The 25,794-nt window shown below is 44.6% G+C and overlaps 1 protein-coding gene across 1 annotated transcript in view; it reads left to right on the top strand.

Annotated features, from left to right (window-relative positions):
- Positions 1-25,794, top strand: part of LOC139387116 (protein Niban 1-like) — a 77,399-nt gene that overhangs the window by 22,482 nt on the left and 29,123 nt on the right. Inside the window, exon 2 of the mRNA XM_071133134.1 lies at positions 13,353-13,483. Coding sequence (XP_070989235.1) covers positions 13,353-13,483 — 131 coding nt within the window. The remainder of the gene's footprint in view (positions 1-13,352; positions 13,484-25,794) is intronic.

The raw sequence follows: 25,794 nt of genomic DNA, 5'->3' as shown, positions 1-25,794 counted from the left end.
GGAGGCTATATACAGGGGTACCGGTACAGTATATTGGTATAAAGACACTGACAGGCCACAGACAGTTAGTCCTCTTCACACTGACAGGCCACAGACAGTTAGTCCTCTTCACACTGACAGGCCACAGACAGTTAGTCCTCTTCACACTGACAGGCCACAAACAGTTAGTCCTCTTCACACTGACAGGCCACAGACAGTTAGTCCTCTACACACTGACAGGCCACAGACAGTTAGTCCTCTTTACACTGACAGGCCACAGACAGTCAGTCCTCTACACACTGACAGGCCACAGACAGTCAGTCCTCTACACACTGACAGGCCACAGACAGTCAGTCCTCTACACACTGACAGGCCACAGACAGTCAGTCCTCTTCACACTGACAGGCCACAGACAGTCAGTCCTCTACACACTGACAGGCCACAGACAGTCAGTCCTCTACACACTGACAGGCCACAGACAGTCAGTCCTCTACACACTGACAGGCCACAGACAGTCAGTCCTCTACACACTGACAGGCCACAGACAGTCAGTCCTCTACACACTGACAGGCCACAGACAGTCAGTCCTCTTCACACTGACAGGCCACAGACAGTCAGTCCTCTACACACTGACAGGCCACAGACAGTCAGTCCTCTACACACTGACAGGCCACAGACAGTCAGTCCTCTACACACTGACAGGCCACAGACAGTCAGTCCTCTACACACTGACAGGCCACAGACAGTCAGTCCTCTACACACTGACAGGCCACAGACAGTCAGTCCTCTACACACTGACAGGCCACAGACAGTTAGTCCTCTACACACTGACAGGCCACAGACAGTCAGTCCTCTTCACACTGACAGGCCACAGACAGTCAGTCCTCTACACACTGACAGGCCACAGACAGTCAGTCCTCTACACACTGACAGGCCACAGACAGTCAGTCCTCTACACACTGACAGGCCACAGACAGTCAGTCCTCTACACACTGACAGGCCACAGACAGTTAGTCCTCTTCACACTGACAGGCCACAGACAGTCAGTCCTCTACACACTGACAGGCCACAGACAGTCAGTCCTCTACACACTGACAGGCCACAGACAGTCAGTCCTCTACACACTGACAGGCCACAGACAGTCAGTCCTCTACACACTGACAGGCCACAGACAGTCAGTCCTCTACACACTGACAGGCCAAAGACAGTTAGTCCTCTACACACTGACAGGCCACAGACAGTTAGTCCTCTTCACACTGACAGGCCACAGACAGTCAGTCCTCTACACACTGACAGGCCACAGACAGTCAGTCCTCTACACACTGACAGGCCAAAGACAGTTAGTCCTCTACACACTGACAGGCCACAGACAGTTAGTCCTCTTCACACTGACAGGCCACAGACAGTCAGTCCTCTACACACTGACAGGCCACAGACAGTCAGTCCTCTACACACTGACAGGCCACAGACAGTCAGTCCTCTACACACTGACAGGCCACAGACAGTCAGTCCTCTACACACTGACAGGCCACAGACAGTCAGTCCTCTACACACTGACAGGCCACAGACAGTTAGTCCTCTACACACTGACAGGCCACAGACAGTCAGTCCTCTACACACTGACAGGCCACAGACAGTCAGTCCTCTACACACTGACAGGCCACAGACAGTTAGTCCTCTACACACTGACAGGCCACAGACAGTCAGTCCTCTTCACACTGACAGGCCACAGACAGTCAGTCCTCTACACACTGACAGGCCACAGACAGTCAGTCCTCTACACACTGACAGGCCACAGACAGTCAGTCCTCTACACAGTCCCAGAGGTCTCCACTATTTAGCTTGAAGATAAGAGATCAAATACTGAGGGTCGGAGGGGGTTGGTTTGTAATTGGAGGATGTAGAGAAGAGATAGTGATTTCCTGTTGAATTCCTCTCTCTCTCCACCTCTCTTTCTCTCCACCTCTCAGTAAACCGTCAGAATGACAGTTTCTGTGTCACTACCAAGAATTTGCGGTTGACACAACATTTTAACATTTTAAGGGTGTCTGACAGCGAAACCAGTGTTCTCTAAATCCGTCCTCTATATTATATATACCACATCTCTTCACCATCTCTCTATATCCATCCTGTATACAATATATACCACAACATGTACACTGTTTATGTTTCCCCATGTCTTTTATTTAATCTCTAACACGTATAGAGTGAAAACAACCCTTGGTGGGTTAGGACTAGGAGAGAGAGAGACTTCCACTTCATATCTACCTGCTCTATATCTACCTTAATAAGACTAGGAGAGAGAGACTCCCACTTCATATCTGCCTGCTCTATATCTACCTTAATAAGACTAGGAGAGATAGAGACTCCCACTTCATATACAGTGCCTTGCGAAAGTATTCGGCCCCCTTGAACTTTGCGACCTTTTGCCACATTTCAGGCTTCAAACATAAAGATATAAAACTGTATTTTTTGTGAAGAATCAACAACAAGTGGGACACAATCATGAAGTGGAACAACATTTATTGGATATTTCAAACTTTTTTAACAAATCAAAAACTGAAAAATTGGGCGTGCAAAATTATTCAGCCCCTTTACTTTCAGTGCAGCAAACTCTCTCCAGAAGTTCAGTGAGGATCTCTGAATGATCCAATGTTGACCTAAATTACTAATGATGATAAATACAATCCACCTGTGTGTAATCAAGTCTCCGTATAAATGCACCTGCACTGTGATAGTCTCAGAGGTCCGTCAAAAGCGCAGAGAGCATCATGAAGAACAAGGAACACACCAGGCAGGTCCGAGATACTGTTGTGAAGAAGTTTAAAGCCGGATTTGGATACAAAAAGATTTCCCAAGCTTTAAACATCCCAAGGAGCACTGTGCAAGCGATAATATTGAAATGGAAGGAGTATCAGACCACTGCAAATCTACCAAGACCTGGCCGTCCCTCTAAACTTTCAGCTCATACAAGGAGAAGACTGATCAGAGATGCAGCCAAGAGGCCCATGATCACTCTGGATGAACTGCAGAGATCTACAGCTGAGGTGGGAGACTCTGTCCATAGGACAACAATCAGTCGTATATTGCACAAATCTGGCCTTTATGGAAGAGTGGCAAGAAGAAAGCCATTTCTTAAAGATATCCATAAAAAGTGTCGTTTAAAGTTTGCCACAAGCCACCTGGGAGACACACCAAACATGTGGAAGAAGGTGCTCTGGTCAGATGAAACCAAAATTGAACTTTTTGGCAACAATGCAAAACGTTATGTTTGGCGTAAAAGCAACACAGCTCATCACCCTGAACACACCATCCCCACTGTCAAACATAGTGGTGGCAGCATCATGGTTTGGGCCTGCTTTTCTTCAGCAGGGACAGGGAAGATGGTTAAAATTGATGGGAAGATGGATGGAGCCAAATACAGGACCATTCTGGAAGAAAACCTGATGGAGTCTGCAAAAGACCTGAGACTGGGGCGGAGATTTGTCTTCCAACAAGACAATGATCCAAAACATAAAGCAAAATCTACAATGGAATGGTTCAAAAATAAACATATCCAGGTGTTAGAATGGCTAAGTCAAAGTCCAGACCTGAATCCAATCGAGAATCTGTGGAAAGAACTGAAAACTGCTGTTCACAAATGCTCTCCATCCAACCTCACTGAGCTCGAGCTGTTTTGCAAGGAGGAATGGGAAAAAATGTCAGTCTCTCGATGTGCAAAACTGATAGAGACATACCACAAGCGACTTACAGCTGTAATCGCAGCAAAATGTGTCGCTACAAAGTATTAACTTAAGGGGGCTGAATAATTTTGCACGCCCAATTTTTCCGTTTTTGATATGTTAAAAAAAGTTTGAAATATCCAATAAATGTCGTTCCACTTCATGATTGTGTCCCACTTGTTGTTGATTCTTCACAAAAAAATACAGTTTTATATCTTTATGTTTGAAGCCTGAAATGTGGCAAAAGGTCGCAAAGGGGGCCGAATACTTTCGCAAGGCACTGTATACCTTAATAAGACTAGGAGAGAGCGACTCCCACTTCATATCTACCTTAATAAGACTAGGAGAGAGAGAGACTCCCAATTCATATCTACCTTAATAAGACTAGGAGAGAGAGACTCCCACTTCATATCTACCTTAATAAGACTAGGAGAGAGAGAGACTCCCACTTCATATCTACCTTAAAAAGACTAGGGGAGAGACACCCACTTCATATCTACCTTAATAAGACTAGGAGAGAGAGAGACTCCCCACTTCATATCTACCTGCTCTATATCTACCTTAATAAGACTAGGAGAGAGAGAGACTCCCACTTCATATCTACCTTAATAAGACTAGGAGAGAGAGAGACTCCCACTTCATATCTACCTTAATAAGACTAGGAGAGAGAGACTCCCACTTCATATCTACCTGCTCTATATCTACCTTAATAAGACTAGGAGAGAGAGTGACTCCCACTTCATATCTACCTTAATATGACTAGGAGAGAGAGACTCCCACTTCATATCTACCTGCTCTATATCTACCTTAATAAGACTAGGAGAGAGAGACTCCCACTTCATATCTGCCTTAATAGGACTAGGAAAAAGAGACTCCCACTTCATATCTGCCTTAATAAGACTAGGAGAGAGAGACTCCCACTTCATATCTGCCTGCTCTATATCTACCTTAATAAGACTAGGAGAGAGAGACTCCCACTTCATATCTACCTGCTCTATATCTACCTTAATAAGACTAGGAGAGAGAGACTCCCACTTCATATCTGCCTTAATAAGACTAGGAGAGAGACTCCCACTTCATATCTACCTTAATAAGACTAGGAGAGAGAGAGACTCCCACTTCATATATACCTTAATAAGACTAGGAGAGAGAGACTCCCACTTCATATCTACCTTAATAAGACTAGGAGAGAGAGAGACTCCCACTTCATATCTGCCTTAATAAGACTAGGAGAGAGACTCCCACTTCATATCTGCCTGCTCTATATCTGAGCTCTTAAAAAGCTGCTAATACGTTGAATTGGGTCAAATTGCACTGAGAGTTTCCATGGGACATAATGACAGGATGTTCTGATGGAGATAACGTCTGCATGGAGGGACATAGTTAGAGGAGTGCAGGATACAGAAGGGTAACATAGATGAGGGTAGAATGCAGGAGGATTGAATACAGGAGGGTAGAATTCAGGAGGGTAGAATTCAGGAGGGTAGAATAGATGAAGGGTAGAATATGGGAGGGTAGGATATATGAGGGGTAGAATGCAGGAGGATATAATACAGGAGGATTGAATACAGGAGGGAAGAATTCAGGAGGGTAGAATACAGGAGGGTAGAATACAGGAGGATTGAACACAGGAGGGTAGAATTCAGAAGGGTAGAATGCAGTAGGGTAGAGTGTATGAGTGTAGAATAGATGAGGGGTAGAATGCAGGATGGTGGAATTCAGGAGGGTAGAATGCAGGAGGGTAGAATACAGGAGGGTAGGATAGATGCGGGGTAGAATGCAGGAGGGTAGAATACAGGAGTGTAGAATAGATGAGGGGTAGAATACATGAGGGTAGAATACAGGAGGATTGCATTCAGGAGGGTAGAATTCAGGAGGGTAGAATGTAGGAGGGTAGAATGTAGGAGGGTAGAATAGATGAGGGGTAGAATGCAGGAGGCTGGAATACAGGAGGGTAGAATAGATGAGGGGTAGAATACAGGAGGGTAGAATTCGGGAGGGTAGAATGCAGGAGGGTAGAATACAGGAGGGTAGAATAGATGAGGGGTAGAATGCAGGAGGATAGAATACAGGAGTGTAGAATAGATGAGGGGTAGAATGCAGGAGGGTGGAATACAGGAGGGTAGAATAGATGAGGGGTAGAATGCAGGAGGGTAGAATGCAGGAGGGTAGAATGCAGGAGGGTAGAATAGATGAGGGGTAGAATACAGGAGGGTAGAATTCGGGAGGGTAGAATGCAGGAGGGTAGAATACAGGAGGGTAGAATAGATGAGGGGTAGAATGCAGGAGGATAGAATACAGGAGTGTAGAATAGATGAGGGGTAGAATGCAGGAGGGTGGAATACAGGAGGGTAGAATAGATGAGGGGTAGAATGCAGGAGGGTAGAATGCAGGAGGGTAGAATGCAGGAGGGTAGAATACAGGAGGGTAGAATAGATGAGGGGTAGAATGCAGGAGGGTAGAATAGATGAGTGGTATAATACAGGAGGGTAGAAATCAGGAGGGGTAGAATTCAGGAGGACCTAATACAGTAAGATAAAATACAGGAGGGTGGAATACAGGAGGGTGGAATTCAGGAGATGGAGAAAAGATGAGGGGTGGATAGATTGCAGGAGGGTAGAATACAGGAGGGTAGAATAAAAGAGGGTAGAATACAGGAGGGTGGAATACAGGATGTTAAAATACAGGAGAGTAGAATAGATGAGGGTAGAATGCAGGAGGGTCGTATATAGTAAGACAGAATACAGGAAGATAGAATACAGGAGGGTAGAATACAGGTGGACAGAATACAGTAGGACAGAATACAGGAAGGTAGAATACAGGAGGGTAGAATACAGGTGGACAGAATACAGGAGGGTGGTATATAGTAGGACAGAATACAGGAAGATAGAATACAGGAAGACAGAATACAGGAAGACAGAATACAGGAAGATAGAATACAGGAAGATAGAATACAGGACGGTAGAATACAGGTGGGCAGAATACAGGAGGGTAGTATATAGGTGGACAGAATACAGGAGGGTAGTATATAGTAGGACAGAATACAGGAGGGTAGTATATAGTAGGACAGAATACAGGAAGACAGAATACAGGAGGGGAGTATATAGTAGGACAGAATACAGGAGGGTAGTATATAGTAGGACAGAATACAGGAGGGTAGTATATAGTAGGACAGAATACAGGAGGGTAGTATATATTAGGACAGAATATAGGAGGGTAGTATATAGTAGGACAGAATACAGGAAGATAGAATACAGGAAGACAGAATACAGGAAGACAGAATACAGGAAGACAGAATACAGGAAGATAGAATACAGGAGGGTAGAATACAGGAGGGTAGAAAACAGGTGGACAGAATACAGGAGGGTGGTATATAGTAGGACAGAATACAGAAAGATAGAATACAGGAGGGTAGAAAACAGGTGGGTAGAATACATGAGGGTAGTATATAGTAGGACAGAATACAGGAGGGTCGTATATAGTAGGACAGAATACAGGAGGGTAGTATAAAGTGGGTAGAATACAGGATGGTAGTATATAGTAGGACAGAATACAGGAGGGTAGAATACAGGAGGGTAGAATACAGGAGTGATGAGTAGTGCCAACTATAAAGTTTGGTGGGTGAGGAATAATGGTCTGGGGCTGTTTTTCATGGTTCGCGCTCCTTAGTTCTAGTGAAGGGAAATCTTAACGCTGCAGCATACAATGACATTCTAGAAGATTCTGTACTTCCAACTTTGTGGCAACTGTTCAGGGAAGCCCTTTCCTGTTTCAGCATGACAATACCCCCGTTCACAAAACGAGGTCCATACAGAAATGGTTTGTTGAGATCAGTGTGGAAGAACTTGACTGGCCTGCAGAAAGGCCTGACCTCAACCCCATCGAACACCTTTGGGATTAATTGGAACACCGACTGCGAGACAGACCCAATCGCCCAACATCAGTGCCCGACCTCATTTAAAAAAAAATTTTTTACCCCTTTTTCTCCCCAATTTCGTGGTATCCAATTGTTGTAGTAGCTACTATCTTGTCTCATCGCTACAACTCCCGTACGGGCTCGGGAGAGACGAAGGTTGAATGTCATGCGTCCTCCGATACACAACCCAACCAGCCGCACTGCTTCTTAACACAGCGCGCATCCAACCCGGAAGCCAGCAGCACCAATGTGTCGGAGGCTACACCGTGCACCTGGCAACCTTGGCCAGCGCGCACTGCGCCCGGCCCGCCACAGGAGTCGCTGGTGCGCGATGAGACAAGGACATCCCTACCGACCAAGCCCTCCCTAACCCGGACGACGCTAGGCCAATTGTGCGTCGCCCCACGGACCTCCCGGTCGCGGCCGGTTACGACAGAGCCTGGGCACGAACCCAGGGACTCTGATGGCACAGCTGGCGCTGCAGTACAGCGCCCTTAACCACTGCACCACCCGGGAGGCCCTGCCCGACCTCATTAATGCTTGTGGCTGAATGGAAGCAAATCCCTGCAGCAATTTTCCAACATCTAGTGGAAAGCCTTCCCAGAAGAGTGGAGGCTGTTATAGCAGCAATGTTCCAACATCTAGTGGAAAGCCTTCCCAGAAGAGTGGAGGCTGTTATAGCAGCAATGTTCCAACATTTAGTGGAAAGCCTTCCCAGAAGAGTGGATGGAGGCTGTTATAGCAGCAATGTTCCAACATCTAGTAGAAAGCCTTCCTAGAAGAGTGGATGGAGGCTGTTATAGCAGCAATGTTCCAACATCTAGTAGAAAGCCTTCCTAGAAGAGTGGAGGCTGTTATAGCAGCAAGGGGGGAACCAAGTCCATATTAATGAGATGTTCGAGGAGCAGGTGTCCACATACTTTATGTCATGGAGTGTACTGTATGTAAAAACTACATAGACAGATAATGTTATGACTAGTGTGTGGATAGAGAGAACCTACTCTATAGTACCCAAAAGAGATAATATGATAATGTTATGACTAGCGTGTGGATAGAGATAACCTACTCTATAGTACCCAAAAGAGATAATATGATAATGTTATGACTAGCGTGTGGATAGAGATAACCTACTCTATAGTACCCAAAAGAGATAATATGATAATGTTATGACTAGCGTGTGGATAGAGATAACCTACTCTATAGTACCCAAAAGAGATAATATGATAATGTTATGACTAGCGTGTGTGTGGATAGAGAGAACCTACTCTATAGTACCCTGACTGATGTGTGTCAATAACTATTCAGATAGAAGGATCAACAGATGTATTTCCACACACAGACAGGAGAATAATACAATTAACAGAGCTACAATATTTCTCAACAACATAATGGGCAATATACTGTATTTCTATAATTTATGCAATATATAACACAATATATCACACCGCTGGGGTGTATTCATTACGTCTTGAAACAGAAACCTTTTAAGAACCAAACGGAAGCTAGATCACATTATAATACATCACATGAAGCCTCTCTCTCTCTCTCTCTCTTCATTGGCATGGAAAACACATGTTAACATTGCCCAAGCAAGTGAACTAGATAATAACAAAAGTGAAATAAACAACAAAAGTGAACTGTAAACATTACACTATATTCCAAAATAATATTATGTCTATATACAGTGTTGTAACGATGTGCAAATAGTTAAAGTACAAAAGGGAAAATAAATCAGCATAAATATGGGTTGTATTTACAATGGTGCTTGTTCTTCACTGGTTTCCCTTTTCTTGAGGCAACAGGTCACACATCTTGCTGCTGTGATGGCACACTGTGGTATTTCACCCAGTAGATATGGGAGTTTATCAAAATTGGGTTTGTTTTCAAATTCTTTGTGTATCTGTGTTATCTGAGGGAAATATGTGGTACTAATAGGGTCATTAGGGTCATACATTTGGCAGGAGGTTAGGAAGTGCAGCTCAGTTTCCACCTCATTTTGTGGGCAGTGAGCACATAGGCAGACCTGGCTCTCAAGAGAAGACAGGCTATGAGACAAGCGTCCTTTCTCAATAGCAAGGCTATGCTCACTGAGTCTGTACATAGTCAAAGCTTTCCTTAATTTTGGGTCAATCACAGTGGTCAGGTATTCTGCCACTGTGTACTCTTTGTTTAGGGCCAAATAACATTCTAGTTTGCTCTGTTTTTTTGTTAATTCTTTCGAATGTGTCAAGTAATTATTTTTTGTATTTTTATGATTTGGTTGGGTCTAATTGTGTTGCTGTCCTGGAGCTCTGTGAGTTGTGTTTGTGTTTGTGAACAGAGCCTCAGGACCAGCTTGCTTAGGGGCCTCTTCTCCAGGTTCATCTTTCTGTAGGTGATGGCTCTGTGGGGTGTGTTTGTGTTTGTGAACAGAGCCCCTGGACCAGCTTGCTTAGGGGCCTCTTCTCCAGGTTCATCTCTCTGTAGGTGATGGCTTTGTTATGGAAGGTTTGGGAATCGCTTCTTTTTAGGTGGTTGTAGAATTTAACGGCTCTTTTCTGGATTTTGATCATTAGCGGCCTAATTCTGCTCTGCATGCATTATTTGGTGTTTGTCCCATTTTGTGAATTCTTGGTTGGTGAGCGGACCCCAGACCTCACAACCATAAAGGGTAATGGGTTCTATAACTAATTCAAGTATTTTTAGCCAGATCCTAATTGGTATGTTGAATTTGATGTTCCTTTTGATGACATAGAAGACCCTTCTTGCCTTGTCTTGTCTCGCAGATTGTTTTTTTTGTGTGCTCTAGGGCAACGGTTGTCTAGATGGAATTTGCATTCGTGGTCTTGGCAACTGGACCTTTTTTGGAACGCCATTATTTACATTGTGGTGCTACATTGTGGTGATAGATTGTGGTGCTACATTGTGGTGATAGATTGTGGTGATAGATTGTGGTGCTAGATTGTGGTGATAGATTGTGGTGATAGATTGTGGTGATAGACTGTGGTGCTAGATTGTGGTGATAGATTGTGGTGCTACATTGTGGTGATAGATTGTGGTGCTACATTGTGGTGATAGATTGTGGTAATAGATTGCAGTGCTACATTGAGATAATAGATTGCGGTGCTAGATTGAGATAATAGATTGCGGTGCTAGATTGTGGTGATAGATTGTGGTGATAGATTGTGGTGATAGATTGTGGTGCTACATTGTGGTGATAGATTGTGGTAATAGATTGCAGTGCTACATTGAGATAATAGATTGCGGTGCTAGATTGAGATAATAGATTGCGGTGCTAGATTGTGGTGATAGATTGTGGTGATAGATTGTGGTAATAGATTGTGGTGATAGATTGTGGTAATAGATTGCAGTGCTACATTGAGATAATAGATTGTGGTGCTAGATTGTGGTGCTAGATTGTGGTGATACATTGTGGTGATACATTGTGGTGATAGATTGTGGTGATAGATTGCGGTGCTATATTGATGTAATAGATTGTGGTGCTAGATTGTGGTGCTAGATTGTGGTGCTACATTGTGGTGATAGATTGAGGTAATAGATTGTGGTGATAGATTGTGGTAATAGATTGTGGTGATAGATTGTGGTGATAGATTGTGGTGATAGATTGAGGTAATAGATTCCTGTGCCAGATTATAACTGGACCCTCTGTGGTATTCTCCATATGCGTTGTGTTGGTTTTTACACCGTTGACAGAGAGGAGTGGAATGAATGAGGCAGGGAGGAATCATGACGGACAGTCATCACTGAGGTCGTGACAACAGAATGAATCACAGGAGAAAAGAATAAGTAGCAGATGGGAAGATGATTCACCATCCTGACCTCTGACCTCTGTGCTCCCGTTTCCTTTCATTTCACTTGTAGATTAATAGAATGTGATCTCACAAGATCAGGATGGTGGAACGAGGCCACAAGACCATACAGAATATCTGTGTGCTGTAGAGTTGTTTTAAATGATACTGTAACGGCTTTCTTCTGTGGACGAAGGAGAGGACCAAAGCGCAGCGTGGTTAGTGTTTATCATGTTTAATAAAGACCATAAACGTGAACACTACAAAATACAAAACAACAAAAATGTGAAAAAAACAAAACAGTCCTATCTGGTGCAGACACACGACGACAGAAGACAACCACCCACAAAACCCAACACAAAACAGGCTACCTAAATATGGTTCCCAATCAGAGACAATGACTAACACCTGCCTCTGATTGACAACCATATCAGGCCAAACATAGAAACGGGAAAACTAGACACACAACATAGAATGCCCACTCAGCTCACGTCCTGACCAACACTAAAACAAAGAAAACACAAAAGAACTATGGTCAGAATGTGACAGATACAGAGGTATTGCGCTGAGTTGATGTTGAAGTGAGATTATGTTGTATTGTGGTTGGGATGTTGAAGTGAGATTATGTTGTATTGTGGTTGGGATGTTGAAGTGAGATTATGTTGTATTGTGGTTGGGATGTTGAAGTGAGATGATGTTGTATTGTGGTTGGGATGTTGAAGTGAGATTATGTTGTATTGTGGTTGGGATGTTGAAGTGAGATTATGTTGTATTGTGGTTGGGATGTTGAAGTGAGATTATGTTGTATTGTGGTTGGGATGTTGAAATAAGATGTGAATTGACATACGGTTAACTGACAAGATAATGGCAACACTGAGGTAAATGAGGGATACAAAGAATATTGAAATCAGGTGCTTCCACACAGGTGAGGTTCCTGAGTTAATTAAGCAATTAACATCCCATAAACCCTGGCCGTCTCAGTCACCAATATCTCAACCCAGTTAAAAACTAACGGGAGATTCTGGAGCGACGCCTGAGACGGCGGTTTCCACCAAAAAAACACCAACTGATGGAATTTCTCATGGAAGAATGGTGTCGCATTCCTCCAATCGAGTTTCAGACACTTGTAGATTCTATAGAATGGTGTCGCATTCCTCCAATAGAGTTCCAGACACTTGTAGAATCTATAGAATTGTGTCGCATTCCTCCAATCGAGTTCCAGACACTTGTAGAATCTATAGAATGGTGTCGCATTCCTCCAATCGAGTTCCAGACACTTGTAGAATCTATAGAATGTTGTCGCATCCCTCCAATCGAGTTCCAGACACTTGTAGAATCTATAGAATGGTGTCGCATTCCTCCAATCGAGTTCCAGACACTTGTAGAATCTATAGAATGTTGTCGCATCCCTCCAATTGAGTTCCAGACACTTGTAGATTCTATAGAATGGTGTCGCATTCCTCCAATCGAATCCCAGACACTTGTAGAATCTATAGAATGGTGTCGCATTCCTGCAATCGAGTTCCAAACACTTGTAGAAGTGTATACAAGTGTATACAACGCCCCCCATTGAACCTGTTCTGATTGGTGGTGGCCCAACGCCCCCCATTGAACCTGTTCTGATTGGTGGTGGCCCAACGCCCCCGATTGAACCTGTTCTGATTGGTGGTGGCCCAACGCCCTCCATTGAACCTGTTCTGATTGGTGGTGGCCCAACGCCCCCCATTGATGTTGGTGTTTCCTTCATTTTGTCCGTTACCTGTCGCTCTGTGATGTGGTTTACTTGGAGGATGTGAGAAAGATGGTTCACCACTGAATGGCATTGTCTTGTTGTGAGCTACTGACCTTTAATGTCTTCAATGACACAGATCTGGTTCTGACCATTGTGTGTGTGTGTGTGTGTGTGTGTGTGTGTGTGTGTGTGTGTGTGTGTGTGTGTGTGTGCAGGTCGTGCGGAGTCCGAGCTGAAGAACTTCAGTCCCCACTACAGGCAGCAGTACTTTGTAGCCTTCTTCTCTCAGCTGCAGGAGGAGGTGGAGCAACACAAAGAGACACACACTCAGCTCCTTAAACAGAGGGTAGGACACACACACACACACACACACACACACACACACACAGCACCTCTCTAATTCAGAGGGGTTAAATGCAGAAGACTCATTTCAGTTGAATGCATTCAGCTGTACAACTAACTAGGCATCCCCCTTTCCCTTAGACAAAAGAGCCAAGAATGAGTTAGTCCAAGCGAGATGTAATATCATTGATGTGTAATAATGTGATTGTGATTGACTCTACATACAGTAATGAGAGGAAATTGAAAGGGGTACTCACAGTGCTTGGAGAGGAATCAATCAATCAATCAATCAAATGTATTTACAGTTGAAGTCGGAAGTTTACATACACTTAGGTTGGAGTCATTAAAACTTGTTTTTCAACCACTCCACACATTTCTTGTTAACAAACTATAGTTTTGGCACGTCGGTTAGGACATCTACTTTGTGCATGACACAAGTAATTTTTCCAACAATTGTTTTCAGACAGATTATTTCACTTTTTATTCACTGTATCACAATTCCAGTGGGTCAGAAGTTTACATACACTATGACTGTGCCTTTAAACAGCTTGGAAAATTCCAGAAAATGATGTCATGGCTTTAGAAGCTTCTGATAGGCTAATTGACATAATTTGAGTCAATTGGAGGTGTACCTGTCGATGTATTTCAAGGCCTACCTTCAAACTCAGTGCCTCTGCTTGACATCATGGGAAAATCAAAAGAAATCAGCCAAGACCTCAGAAAAATAATTGTAGACCTCCACAAGTCTGGTTCATCCTTGGGAGCAATTTCCAAACGCCTGAAGGTACCACGTTCATCTTTACAAACAATAGTACGCAATTATAAACACCATGGGACCACGCAGCCGTCAAACCGCTCAGGAAGGAGACGCGTTCTGTCTCCTAGAGATGAACGTACTTTGGTGTGAAAAGTGCAATTCAATACCAGAACCACAGTAAAGGACCTTGTGAAGATGCTGGAGGAAACGGGTACAAAAGTATCTATATCCACAGTAAAACACGTCCTATATCAACATAACCTGAAAGGCCGCTCAGCAAGGAAGATCCAAGATCGCATAGCAGTTCAGACGTCTTTTGTCCTCGTCTTGTCGTGTCCTGTATATATATATATTTACAACTTTTTTCAAATACATTTTATTTTTATTTTCCATCAACTCATCTTCTAAACACTCTCCTGCAACCAGCCTCACCAATTTATATTTATAAAAAAGTATTATTTACCTCAGATCTGTAATCCTCCAAGAAGCTTGCCAGAAACTCCAAGAAGCTAGCCAGAAACTAGCCAGAAGCTAGCCAGGAGCTAGCCCAGAAGCTAATCCAGAAGCTAATCAGAAGCTAGTTAGCTTCTTTACTGGCAAATCGTTAGTATTCAGCTAACCACGGTTTGTGGTCATCAGCTATCCTTTAGCTCGAAAATCTATCGAAAATCTATCGCCAGTTTTGTACGGCGCAGCGCGGCTCGGAACGGAACATACCGGACCAATTTTTCTCTCCATGTCCCTGGATTTCAGCTGCTCTCTGGACATTCATACCCGGATCTCACAGCTAGCTAGCTGCTATCCGTGTGACAGTCGGCTTTCGTCGATTTCGGAGCAAACATCGATTGTTCCGGTGCTAGCCAGCTCCGTCAATCACTCCTGAGTTCCATCATTCACTCCTGGGCTGCAGTCACCTATCCGGACCCGTTTCACTGCCTACGCGGAGCCCCACCGGGCCTTCACAACTGGACTGCCGACGTTATCTACCTGAATGAGATCCGGCTGGCTCCTCTGTCGCGACGTTACCTGAACGCCCATCTGCGGCCCGCTAACCGTTAGCTGTCTTACCGGCTGCTATCTGAATAGACAATCGGACAATTTATTTATTTTTATTATTATTATGTTTTCTTCTTGGGCCTCTATAACTATATCTATTGTTCTTATTTTTGTTGTTGTTGTGTGATTTGGATTAATCCCCTCTACCACACGGAACCCCACTAATCTACTGACCGAACGCAAGAGGTGGCTAACAACAGACTCCATCCTATGCTAGCTTGCTACCGGTTGGCCTGGCTAGCTGTCTAAATCGCCGTGACCCTCAATCAACCTCTCCACTCACTGGACCCTTTTGATCACTCGACTAAGCATGCCTCTCCTTAATGTCAATATGTCTTGTCCATTGCTGTTCTGGTTAGTGTTTATTGGCTTATTTCACTGTAGAGCCTCTAGTCCTGCTCACTATACCTTATCCAACTTATTAGTTCCACCACCCACACATGCAATGACATCTCCTGGTTTCAATGATGTTTCTAGAGACAATATCTCTCTCTTCATCACTCAATACCTAGGTTTACCTCCACTGTATTCACATCCTACCTTACCTTTGTCTGTACATTATACCTTGTTGCTATTTTATCGCCCCCAGAAACCTCCTTTTACTCTCTGTTCCAGACGTTCTAGACGACCAATTCTTATTGCTTTTAGCCGCACCCTTATTCTACTCCTCCTATGTTCCTCTGGCGATGTAGAGGTGAATCCAGGCCCTGCAGTGCCTAGCTCCACTCCTATTCCCCAGGCGCTCTCTTTTGACGACTTCTGTAACCGTAATAGCCTTGGTTTCATGCATGTTAACATTAGAAGCCTCCTCCCTAAGTTTGTTCTATTCACTGCTTTAGCACACTCTGCCAACCCGGATGTTCTAGCTGTGTCTGAATCCTGGCTTAGGAAGACCACCAAAAATTCAGACATTTCAATTCCAAACTACAACATTTTCAGACAAGATAGAACTGCCAAAGGGGGCGGTGTTGCAATCTACTGCAAAGATAGCCTGCAGAGTTCTGTCCTACTATTCAGGTCTATACCCAAACAATTTGAACTTCTACTTTTAAAAATCCACCTCTCTAAAAACAAGTCACTCACCGTTGCCGCCTGCTATAGACCACCCTCTGCCCCCAGCTGTGCTCTGGACACCATATGTGAACTGATTGCCCCCCATCTATCTTCAGAGCTCGTGCTGCTAGGCGACCTAAACTGGAACATGCTTAACACCCCAGCCATCCTACAATCTAAACTTGATGCCCTCAATCTCACACAAATTATCAATGAACCTACCAGGTACCTCCCCAAAGCCTTAAACACGGGCACCCTCATAGATATCATCCTAACCAACTTCCCCTCTAAATACACCTCTGCTGTCTTCAACCAAGATCTCAGCGATCACTGCCTCATTGCCTGCATCCGTAATGGGTCAGCGGTCAAACGACCTCCTCTCATCACTGTAAAACGCTCCCTGAAACACTTCAGCGAGCAGGCCTTTCTAATCGACCTGGCCGGGGTATCCTGGAAGGATATTGACCTCATCCCGTCAGTAGAGGATGCCTGGATATTTTTTAAAAATGCCTTCCTAACCATCTTAAATAAACATGCCCCATTCAAGAAATTTAGAACCAGGAACAGATATAGCCCTTGGTTCTCCCCAGACCTGACTGCCCTTAACCAACACAAAAACATCCTATGGCGTTCTGCATTAGCATCGAACAGCCCCCGTGATATGCAGCTGTTCAGGGAAGCTAGAAACCATTATACACAGGCAGTTAGAAAAGCCAAGGCTAGCTTTTTCAAGCAGAAATTTGCTTCTTGCAACACTAACTCAAAAAAGTTCTGGGACACTGTAAAGTCCATGGAGAATAAGAACACCTCCTCCCAGCTGCCCACTGCACTGAAGATAGGAAACACTGTCACCACTGATAAATCCACCATAATTGAACATTTCAATAAGCATTTTTCTACTGCTGGCCATGCTTTCCACCTGGCTACTCCTACCCCTGTCAACAGCACTGCACCCCCAACAGCAACTCGCCCAAGCCTTCCCCATTTCTCCTTCTCCCAAATCCATTCAGCTGATGTTCTGAAAGAGCTGCAAAATCTGGACCCTTACAAATCAGCCGGGCTAGACAATCTGGACCCTTTCTTTCTAAAATTATCTGCCGAAATTGTTGCCACCCCTATTACTAGCCTGTTCAACCTCTCTTTCGTGTCGTCTGAGATTCCCAAAGATTGGAAAGCAGCTGCGGTCATCCCCCTCTTCAAAGGGGGGGACACTCTTGACCCAAACTGCTACAGACCTATATCTATCCTACCATGCCTTTCTAAGGTCTTCGAAAGCCAAGTCAACAAACAGATTACCGACCATTTTGAATCTCACCATACCTTCTCTGCTATGCAATCTGGTTTCAGAGCTGGTCATGGGTGCACCTCAGCCACGCTCAAGGTCCTAAACGATATCTTAACCGCCATTGATAAGAAACATTACTGTCGTATTCATTGATCTGGCCAAGGCTTTCGACTCTGTCAATCACCACATCCTCATCGGCAGACTCAACAGCCTTGGTTTCTCAAATGATTGCCTCGCCTGGTTCACCAACTACTTCTCTGATAGAGTTCAGTGTGTCAAATCGGAGGGTCTGCTGTCCGGACCTCTGGCAGTCTCTATGGGGGTGCCACAGGGTTCAATTCTTGGACCGACTCTCTTCTCTGTATACATCAATGAGGTCGCTCTTGCTGCTGGTGAGTCTCTGATCCACCTCTACGCAGACGACACCATTCTGTATACTTCCGGCCCTTCTTTGGACACTGTGTTAACAACCCTCCAGGCAAGCATCAATGCCATACAACTCTCCTTCCGTGGCCTCCAATTGCTCTTAAATACAAGTAAAACTAAATGCATGCTCTTCAACCGATCGCTACCTGCACCTACCCGCCTGTCCAACATCACTACTCTGGACGGCTCTGACTTAGAATACGTGGACAACTACAAATACTTAGGTGTCTGGTTAGACTGTAAACTCTCCTTCCAGACCCATATCAAACATCTCCAATCCAAAGTTAAATCTAGAATTGGCTTCCTATTTCGCAACAAAGCATCGTTCACTCATGCTGCCAAACATACCCTTGTAAAACTGACCATCCTACCAATCCTCGACTTTGGCGATGTAATTTACAAAATAGCCTCCAATACCCTACTCAACAAATTGGATGCAGTCTATCACAGTGCAATCCGTTTTGTCACCAAAGCCCCATATACTACCCACCATTGCGACCTGTACGCTCTCGTTGGCTGGCCCTCGCTTCATACTCGTCGCCAAACCCACTGGCTCCATGTCATCTACAAGACCCTGCTAGGTAAAGTCCCCCCTTATCTCAGCTCGCTGGTCACCATAGCATCTCCCACCTGTAGCACACGCTCCAGCAGGTATATCTCTCTAGTCACTCCCAAAACCAATTATTTCTTTGGCCGCCTCTCTTTCCAGTTCTCTGCTGCCAATGACTGGAACGAACTACAAAAATCTCTGAAACTGGAAACACTTATCTCCCTCACTAGCTTTAAGCACCAACTGTCAGAGCAGCTCACAGATTACTGCACCTGTACATAGCCCACCTATAATTTAGCCCTAACAACTACCTCTTTCCCAACTGTATTTAATTAATTTATTTATTTTGCTCCTTTGCACCCCATTTTTATTTCTACTTTGCAAATTCTTCCATTGCAAAACTACCATTCCAGTGTTTTACTTGCTATATTGTATTTACCTTGCCACCATGGCCTTTTTTGCCTTTACCTCCCTTCTCACCTCATTTGCTCACATTGTATATAGACTTGTTTATACTTTATTATTGACTGTATGTTTGTTTTACTTCATGTGTAACTCTGTGTTGTTGTATCTGTCGAACTGCTTTGCTTTATCTTGGCCAGGTCACAATTGTAAATGAGAACTTGTTCTCAACTGGCCTACCTGGTTAAATAAAGGTGAAATAAAATAAATAAATACATAAAAAGGAAGAAGCCACCAAAACCGCCATAAATACTTTTTGGAGAAATGTCCTCTGGTCTGATGAAACAAAAATAGAACTGTTTGGCCATAATGACCACCTGTCACCTTCTGACCATTATTTGCGTTGTTTGTTTTTATATTTTGTTTGGTCAGGGTGTGATATGAGGATGTATTCACTTTGGTCTCCTCACTACGACGTTCGTGACAGAACGATAATAGAACTGTTTGACCATCATGACCACCGTTATGTTTGGAGGAAAAAGGGGAGGTTTGCAAGCCGAAGAGCACCATCCCAACCGTGAAGCACGGGGGTGGCAGCATCATGTTGTGGTGGTGCTTTGCTGCAGGAGGGACTGGTGCACTTCACAAAATAGATGGCCTCAATCCCATAGAAAATCCCATGGAAAATGTGTGGGCAGAACTAAAAAAGCATGTGTGAGCAAGGAGGCCTACAAACCTGACTCAGTTACACCAGCTCTGTCAGGAGGAATGGAACAAAATTCACCCAACTTATTGTGGGAAGCTTGTGGAATGCTACCCAACACGTTTGACCCAAGTTAAACAATTTAAAGGCAATGCTACCAAATACTAATGGAGTGTATGTAAACTTCTGACCCACTGGGAATGTGATGAAAGAAATAAAAGCTGATAATAATCATTCCCTCTACTATTATTCTGACATTTTACATTCTTAAAATAAAGTGGTGATCCTAACTGACCTAAGACAGGGAACTTTTACTTAGATGAAATGTATTTGGCTAATGTGTATGTAAACATCCGACTTCAACTGTATAAAGCCCTTCTTACATTAACCTTTTAAGGTATAGGGGGCAGCATTTTCACTTTTGGATAAATAGCGTGCCCGATTTCAACTTCCTGCTACTCATGCCAGGAATATAAGATATGCATATTATTAGTAGATGTGGATAGAAAACACTCTGAAGTTTCTAAAACTGTTTGAATCATGTCTGTGAGTATAACAGAACTTATGTAGCAGGCAAAAACCCGAGGACTAACTGTTCAGATTTTTTTTTTTTTTTGCCTCTGACTGCTCCCTCAGTTGTCTTTGCCAAGGGATATTTGATTGGAACCATTTTTCAGTTCCTACCACTTCCACTGGATGTCACTAATCTTTGGAATTTGGTTGAGGTTATTCATTTGTGCAACGAAGAAGAAGCACATCCTGGAACAACGTTACACTATTGAGAGTTGCGCAAGATGTTAAAAGGAGCATGGTTTGTTTACTTCCTGTATTGAACACAGATTGCCCCGTCTACAATTTGATCGATTATTAACGTTTAATTAAAAATACCTAAAGTTGTATTACAAAAGTTTGAAATATTTTGGCAAAGTTTATAGGCAACTTTTGAAATGCTTTGTAATGACGTTGTGTTTTTGTAAGCTGTTTTTTTCTGGATCAAACGTGCTTTATAAATGGACATTTTGGGTATACATGGACGGAATTAATCGAGCAAAAGGACCAATTGTGATGTTTATGGGACATATTGGAGTGCCAACAAAAGAAGCTTGTCAAAGGTAATTTATTTCAGCGTTTTGTGTTGCGCCTGCAGGTTTGAAATATGCTACCCTCTTTATTGACATTGTGCTATCATCAGATAATAGCTTCTTAATGCTTTCGCCAAAAAGCTTTTTAAAATCTGACATGTTGGCTGGATTCACAACACGTGTAGCTTTAATTGAGTTCATATATGTGTGATTTAATGAATGTTTGATTTTATATAATTATTTGAATTTGCCGCGCTGCATTTTCCCTGCTTTTTTCCCAAGTGGGACGCAAGCGTCCACTATACCATAGAAATAAAGTGCTGTACAGAAACCCAGCCTAAGACCCCAAACTGCAAGCAATGTAGGTGTAGAAGCACGGTGGCTAGGAAAAACTCCCTAGAAAGAAAATAAACTAGGAAGAAACCTAGAAAGGAACCAGGCTCTGAGGGGTGGCCAGTCCTCTTCTGGCTGTGCCAGGTGGAGATTTTAACAGAACACGGCCAAGATGTTCAAATGATCATAGATGACCAGCATGGTCAAATAATAATAATCACAGTGGTTGTCAAGGGTGCAGCAAGTCAGCACCTCAGGAGTAAATTTCAGTTGGCTTTTCATAGCCGATCATTCAGAGCATTTCTACCGCTCCTGCTGTCTCTAGAGAGTTGAAAACAGCAGGTCTGGGACAGGTAGCACGTCCGGTGAACAGGTCAGGGTTCCATAGCCGCAGGCAGAACGGTTGAAACTGGAGCAGCAGCACGGCCAGGTGGACTGGGGACAGCAAGGAGTCATCAGGCCAGGTAGTCCTGAGGCATGGTCCTAGGGCTCAGGTCCTCCGAGACAGAGAAAGAAAGAAAGAAAGAAAGAAAGAAAGAAAGAAAGAAAGAAAGAAAGAAAGAAAGAAAGAAAGAAAGAAAGAAAGAAAGAGAGAATTAGAGAGAGCATACTTCAATTCACACAGAACACTGGATAAGACAGGAGAAATACTCCAGATATAACAGACTGACCCTAGCCCCCCGACACATAAACTATTGCAGCATAAATACTGGAGGCTGAGACAGGAGGGGTCAGGTGACACTGTGGCCCCATCTGATGATACCCGGACAGGACAGGGTCAAACAGGAGAGGGTCAAACAGGCAGGATATAAACGCACCCACTTCGCACCCACTTTGCCAAAGCACAGCTCCCACACCACTAGAGGGATATCTTCAACCACCAACTTACCATCCTAAGACAAGGGGGAGTATAGCCCACAAAGATCTCCCCCACGGCACAAAACCAACCCACTCAAGTGACGCACCCCTCCTAGGTACGGCATGGAAGAGCACCAGTAAGCCAGTGACTCAGCCCCTGTAATAGGGTTGAGGCAGAGAATCCCAGTGGAGAGAGGGGCCAGGCAGAGACAGCAAGGGCTGTTCGTTGCTCCAGTGCCTTTCCGTTCACCTTCACACTCCTGGGCCAGACTACACTCAATCATAGGACCTACTGAAGAGATGAGTCTTCAATATAGACTTAAACATCGAGACCAAGTATGCGTCTCTCACATGGATAGGCAGACCATTCCATAAAAATGGAGCTCTATAGGAGAAAGCCCTGCCTCCAGCCGTTTGCTTAGAAATTCTAGGGACAGTAAGGAGGCCTGCGTCTTGTGACCGTAGCGTACGTGTAGGTATGTACGGCAGGACCAAATCGGAAAGATAGGTAGGAGCAAGCCCATGTAATGCTTTGTAGGTTAGCAGTAAAACCTTGAAATCAGCCCTTGCCTTAACAGGAAGCCAGTGTAGAGAGGCTAGCGCTGGAGTAATATGATCAAATGTTTTGGTTCTAGTCAAGATTCTAGCAGCCGTGTTTAGCACTAACTGAAGTTTATTTAGTGCTTTAACCGGGTAGCCGGAAAGTAGAGCATTGTAGTAGTCTAACCTAGAAGTGACGACAAGCATAGCTTTTTTTTTGTACTCTGACGTCCTTGGGTAGGCGGAGGGAGTCTGGAAGGGCATCTAGGAATCTTTGGGTTGTCCGAGAATTTATAGCATGGCTTTTGATGATCCTTGGTTGGGGTCTGAGCAGATTATTTGTTGCGAATGCAAACATAATAAAATGGTGTTTCGATAGTCCATAATTATGACAAAAAAACATTAAGATCCACAACATTTATTCCACGGGACAAAACTAGGTCCAGAGTATGACTGTGGCAGTAAGTAGGTCCAGAGACATTTTGGACAAAACCCACTGAGTCGATGATGGCTGCGAAAGCCTTTTGGAGTGGGTCTGTGGACTTTTCCATGTGAATATTAAAGTCACCAAAAATTTGAATATTATCTGCCATGACTACAAGGTCCGACAGGAAGTCAGGGAACTCAGTGAGGAACTCTGTATACGGCCCAGGAGGCCTGTAAACAGTAGATATAAAATGTGATTGAGTAGTCTGCATAGATTTCATGACTAGAAGCTGGCTAACAGCCTGCTGCCTGGCCTGCACCCTATTTCATTGTGGAGCTAGGGGAGTTAGAGCCCTGTCTATGTTGGTAGATAAGATGAGAGCACCCCTCCAGCTAGGATGGTGTCCGTCACTCCTCAACAGGCCAGGCTTGGTCCTGTTTGTGGGTGAGTCCCAGAAAGAGAACCAATTATCTACAATTCTATCTTTTGGGAGGGGCAGAAAACAGTTTTCAACCAGCAATTGAGTTGTGAGACTCTGCTGTAGAGCTCATCACTCCCCCTAACTGGGAGGGGGCAACAATTACTCGATGCCGACACATCTTTCTAGCTGATTTACATGCTGCAGCTATGTTGCGCTTGGTGACCTCTGACTGTTTCATCCTAACATCGTTGGTGCCGATGTGGATAACAAAATCCCTATACTCTCTACACTCGCCAGTTTTAGCTTTAGCCAGCACCATCTTCAGATTAGCATTAACGTCGGTAGCCTTGCCACCTGGTAAACAATGAATGATCGCTGGATGATTCATTTTAAGTCTAATACTGCGGGTAATGGAGTCGCCAATGACTAGGGGTTTAAACCCTTTCTTCTTTAAGGTTGCTGCCCCTACATCGCCACGCCTATCTCTGACCTTTTTGACCTGTCTCTCCTTTCTGGGGAGGTTCCTATTGCTTGGAAGGCAGCCACAGTTCATCCTTTATTTAAAGGGGGAGATCAAGCTGATCCTAACTGTTATAGGCCTATTTCTATTTTGCCCTGTTTATAAAGTCTTGGAAAAACTTCTGGTTTCCGCTCAGGTTATGGATGTGTCACTGCAACCTTAACGGTCCTCAATGATGTCACCATTGCCCTTGATTATAAGAAATGTTGTGCTGCTATTTTATTGACTTGGCCACAGCTTTTGATACAGTAGACCATTCCATTCTTGTGGGCCGGCTAAGGAGTATTGGTGTCTCTGAGGGCTCTTTGGCCTGGTTTGCTAACTACCTCTCTCAAAGAGTGCAGTGTATAAAGTCAGAAAATCTGCTCTCTCAGCCACTGCCTGTCACTAAGGGTGTACCCCAAGGCTCGATCCTAGGCCCCACGCTCTTCTCAATTTACATCAACAACATAGCTCAGGCAGTAGGAATCTCTCTCATCCATTTATATGCAGATGATACAGTCTTATACTCAGCTGGCCCCTCCCCAGATTCTGTGTTAAATGCTCTACAACAAAGCTTTCTTTGTGTCCAACAAGCTTTCTCTGCCCTTAAATAAAGGTTAAATAAAAAATAAACCATTCTGGAGGAGAAAACTGCACACTCGTGCTGGTAGCTAGCTAGCTACTGAAGTTAGCAAGGCAAATTTGAAATAAATTGCACTAACTGGACACAAAAATGTAATTCTAAAACCAAGAAAACAATTTATAATATACCTCCTCTGTCTCCTGTAATTAAAAAATAATAATTTCAATTCTATAATATTCCAAAAATCTCAACTATCACTCTTCACTCATAACCTCTATCCAACAATGTCACCAAGCCTCTCAACACATAGAACCCCCATGATGCTCCGTGGCACAATCACAATACAACTCACTCGGTTCATTATCTGATCCTAATTCTAAGATTGTATGGACAACATGTCAGTTCATACTGCAAAAGCTGTGATTGGTTGGAGAAAGACGAAGTCAATGTAGCCAGAGGAAGATGAAAGCGAGCTGTCCTCCGGCTATACCATGGTACTAGCCCAGACAGTGCCCAGACAGTGCTCAGACAGTGCCCAGACAGTGCCCAGACAGTGCCCAGACAGTGCCCCAGACAGTGCCCCAGACAGTGCCCCAGACAGTGCCCCAGACAGTGCCCCAGACAGTGCCCCAGACAGTGCCCAGACAGTGCTCAGACAGTGCCCAGACAGTGCCGAGACAGTGCCCAGACAGTGCTCAGACAGTGCCCAGACAGTGCTCAGACAGTGCCCAGACAGTGCCGAGACAGTGCCCAGACAGTGCTCAGACAGTGCCCAGACAGTGCTCAGACAGTGCCCAGACAGTGCCGAGACAGTGCCCAGACAGTGCTCAGACAGTGCCCAGACAGTGCTCAGACAGTGCTCAGACAGTGCCCAGACAGTGCTCAGACAGTGCCCAGACAGTGCCCAGACAGTGCCCAGACAGTGCCCAGACAGTGCCCCAGACAGTGCTCAGACAGTGCCCAGACAGTGCCCCAGACAGTGCCCAGACAGTGCCCCAGACAGTGCCCAGACAGTGCCCAGACAGTGCCCAGACAGTGCCCAGACAGTGCCCCAGACAGTGCCCAGACAGTGCCCAGACAGTGCCCAGACAGTGCCCAGACAGTGCCCAGACAGTGCCCAGACAGTGCCCCAGACAGTGCTCAGACAGTGCCCAGACAGTGCCGAGACAGTGCCCAGACAGTGCTCAGACAGTGCCCAGACAGTGCTCAGATAGTGCCCAGACAGTGCCCAGACAGTGCCCAGACAGTGCTCAGACAGTGCCCAGACAGTGCCCAGACAGTGCTCAGACAGTGCCCAGACAGTGCTCAGACAGTGCCCAGACAGTGCTCAGACAGTG

The sequence above is a fragment of the Oncorhynchus clarkii genome, chromosome 28 (genome assembly GCF_045791955.1).
Source record: "Oncorhynchus clarkii lewisi isolate Uvic-CL-2024 chromosome 28, UVic_Ocla_1.0, whole genome shotgun sequence".
Classification (NCBI taxonomy): Eukaryota; Metazoa; Chordata; class Actinopteri; order Salmoniformes; family Salmonidae; genus Oncorhynchus; species Oncorhynchus clarkii.
Note: the sequence above shows the minus strand (reverse complement) of the source record. Positions and strands in the feature narration are given on the sequence as shown.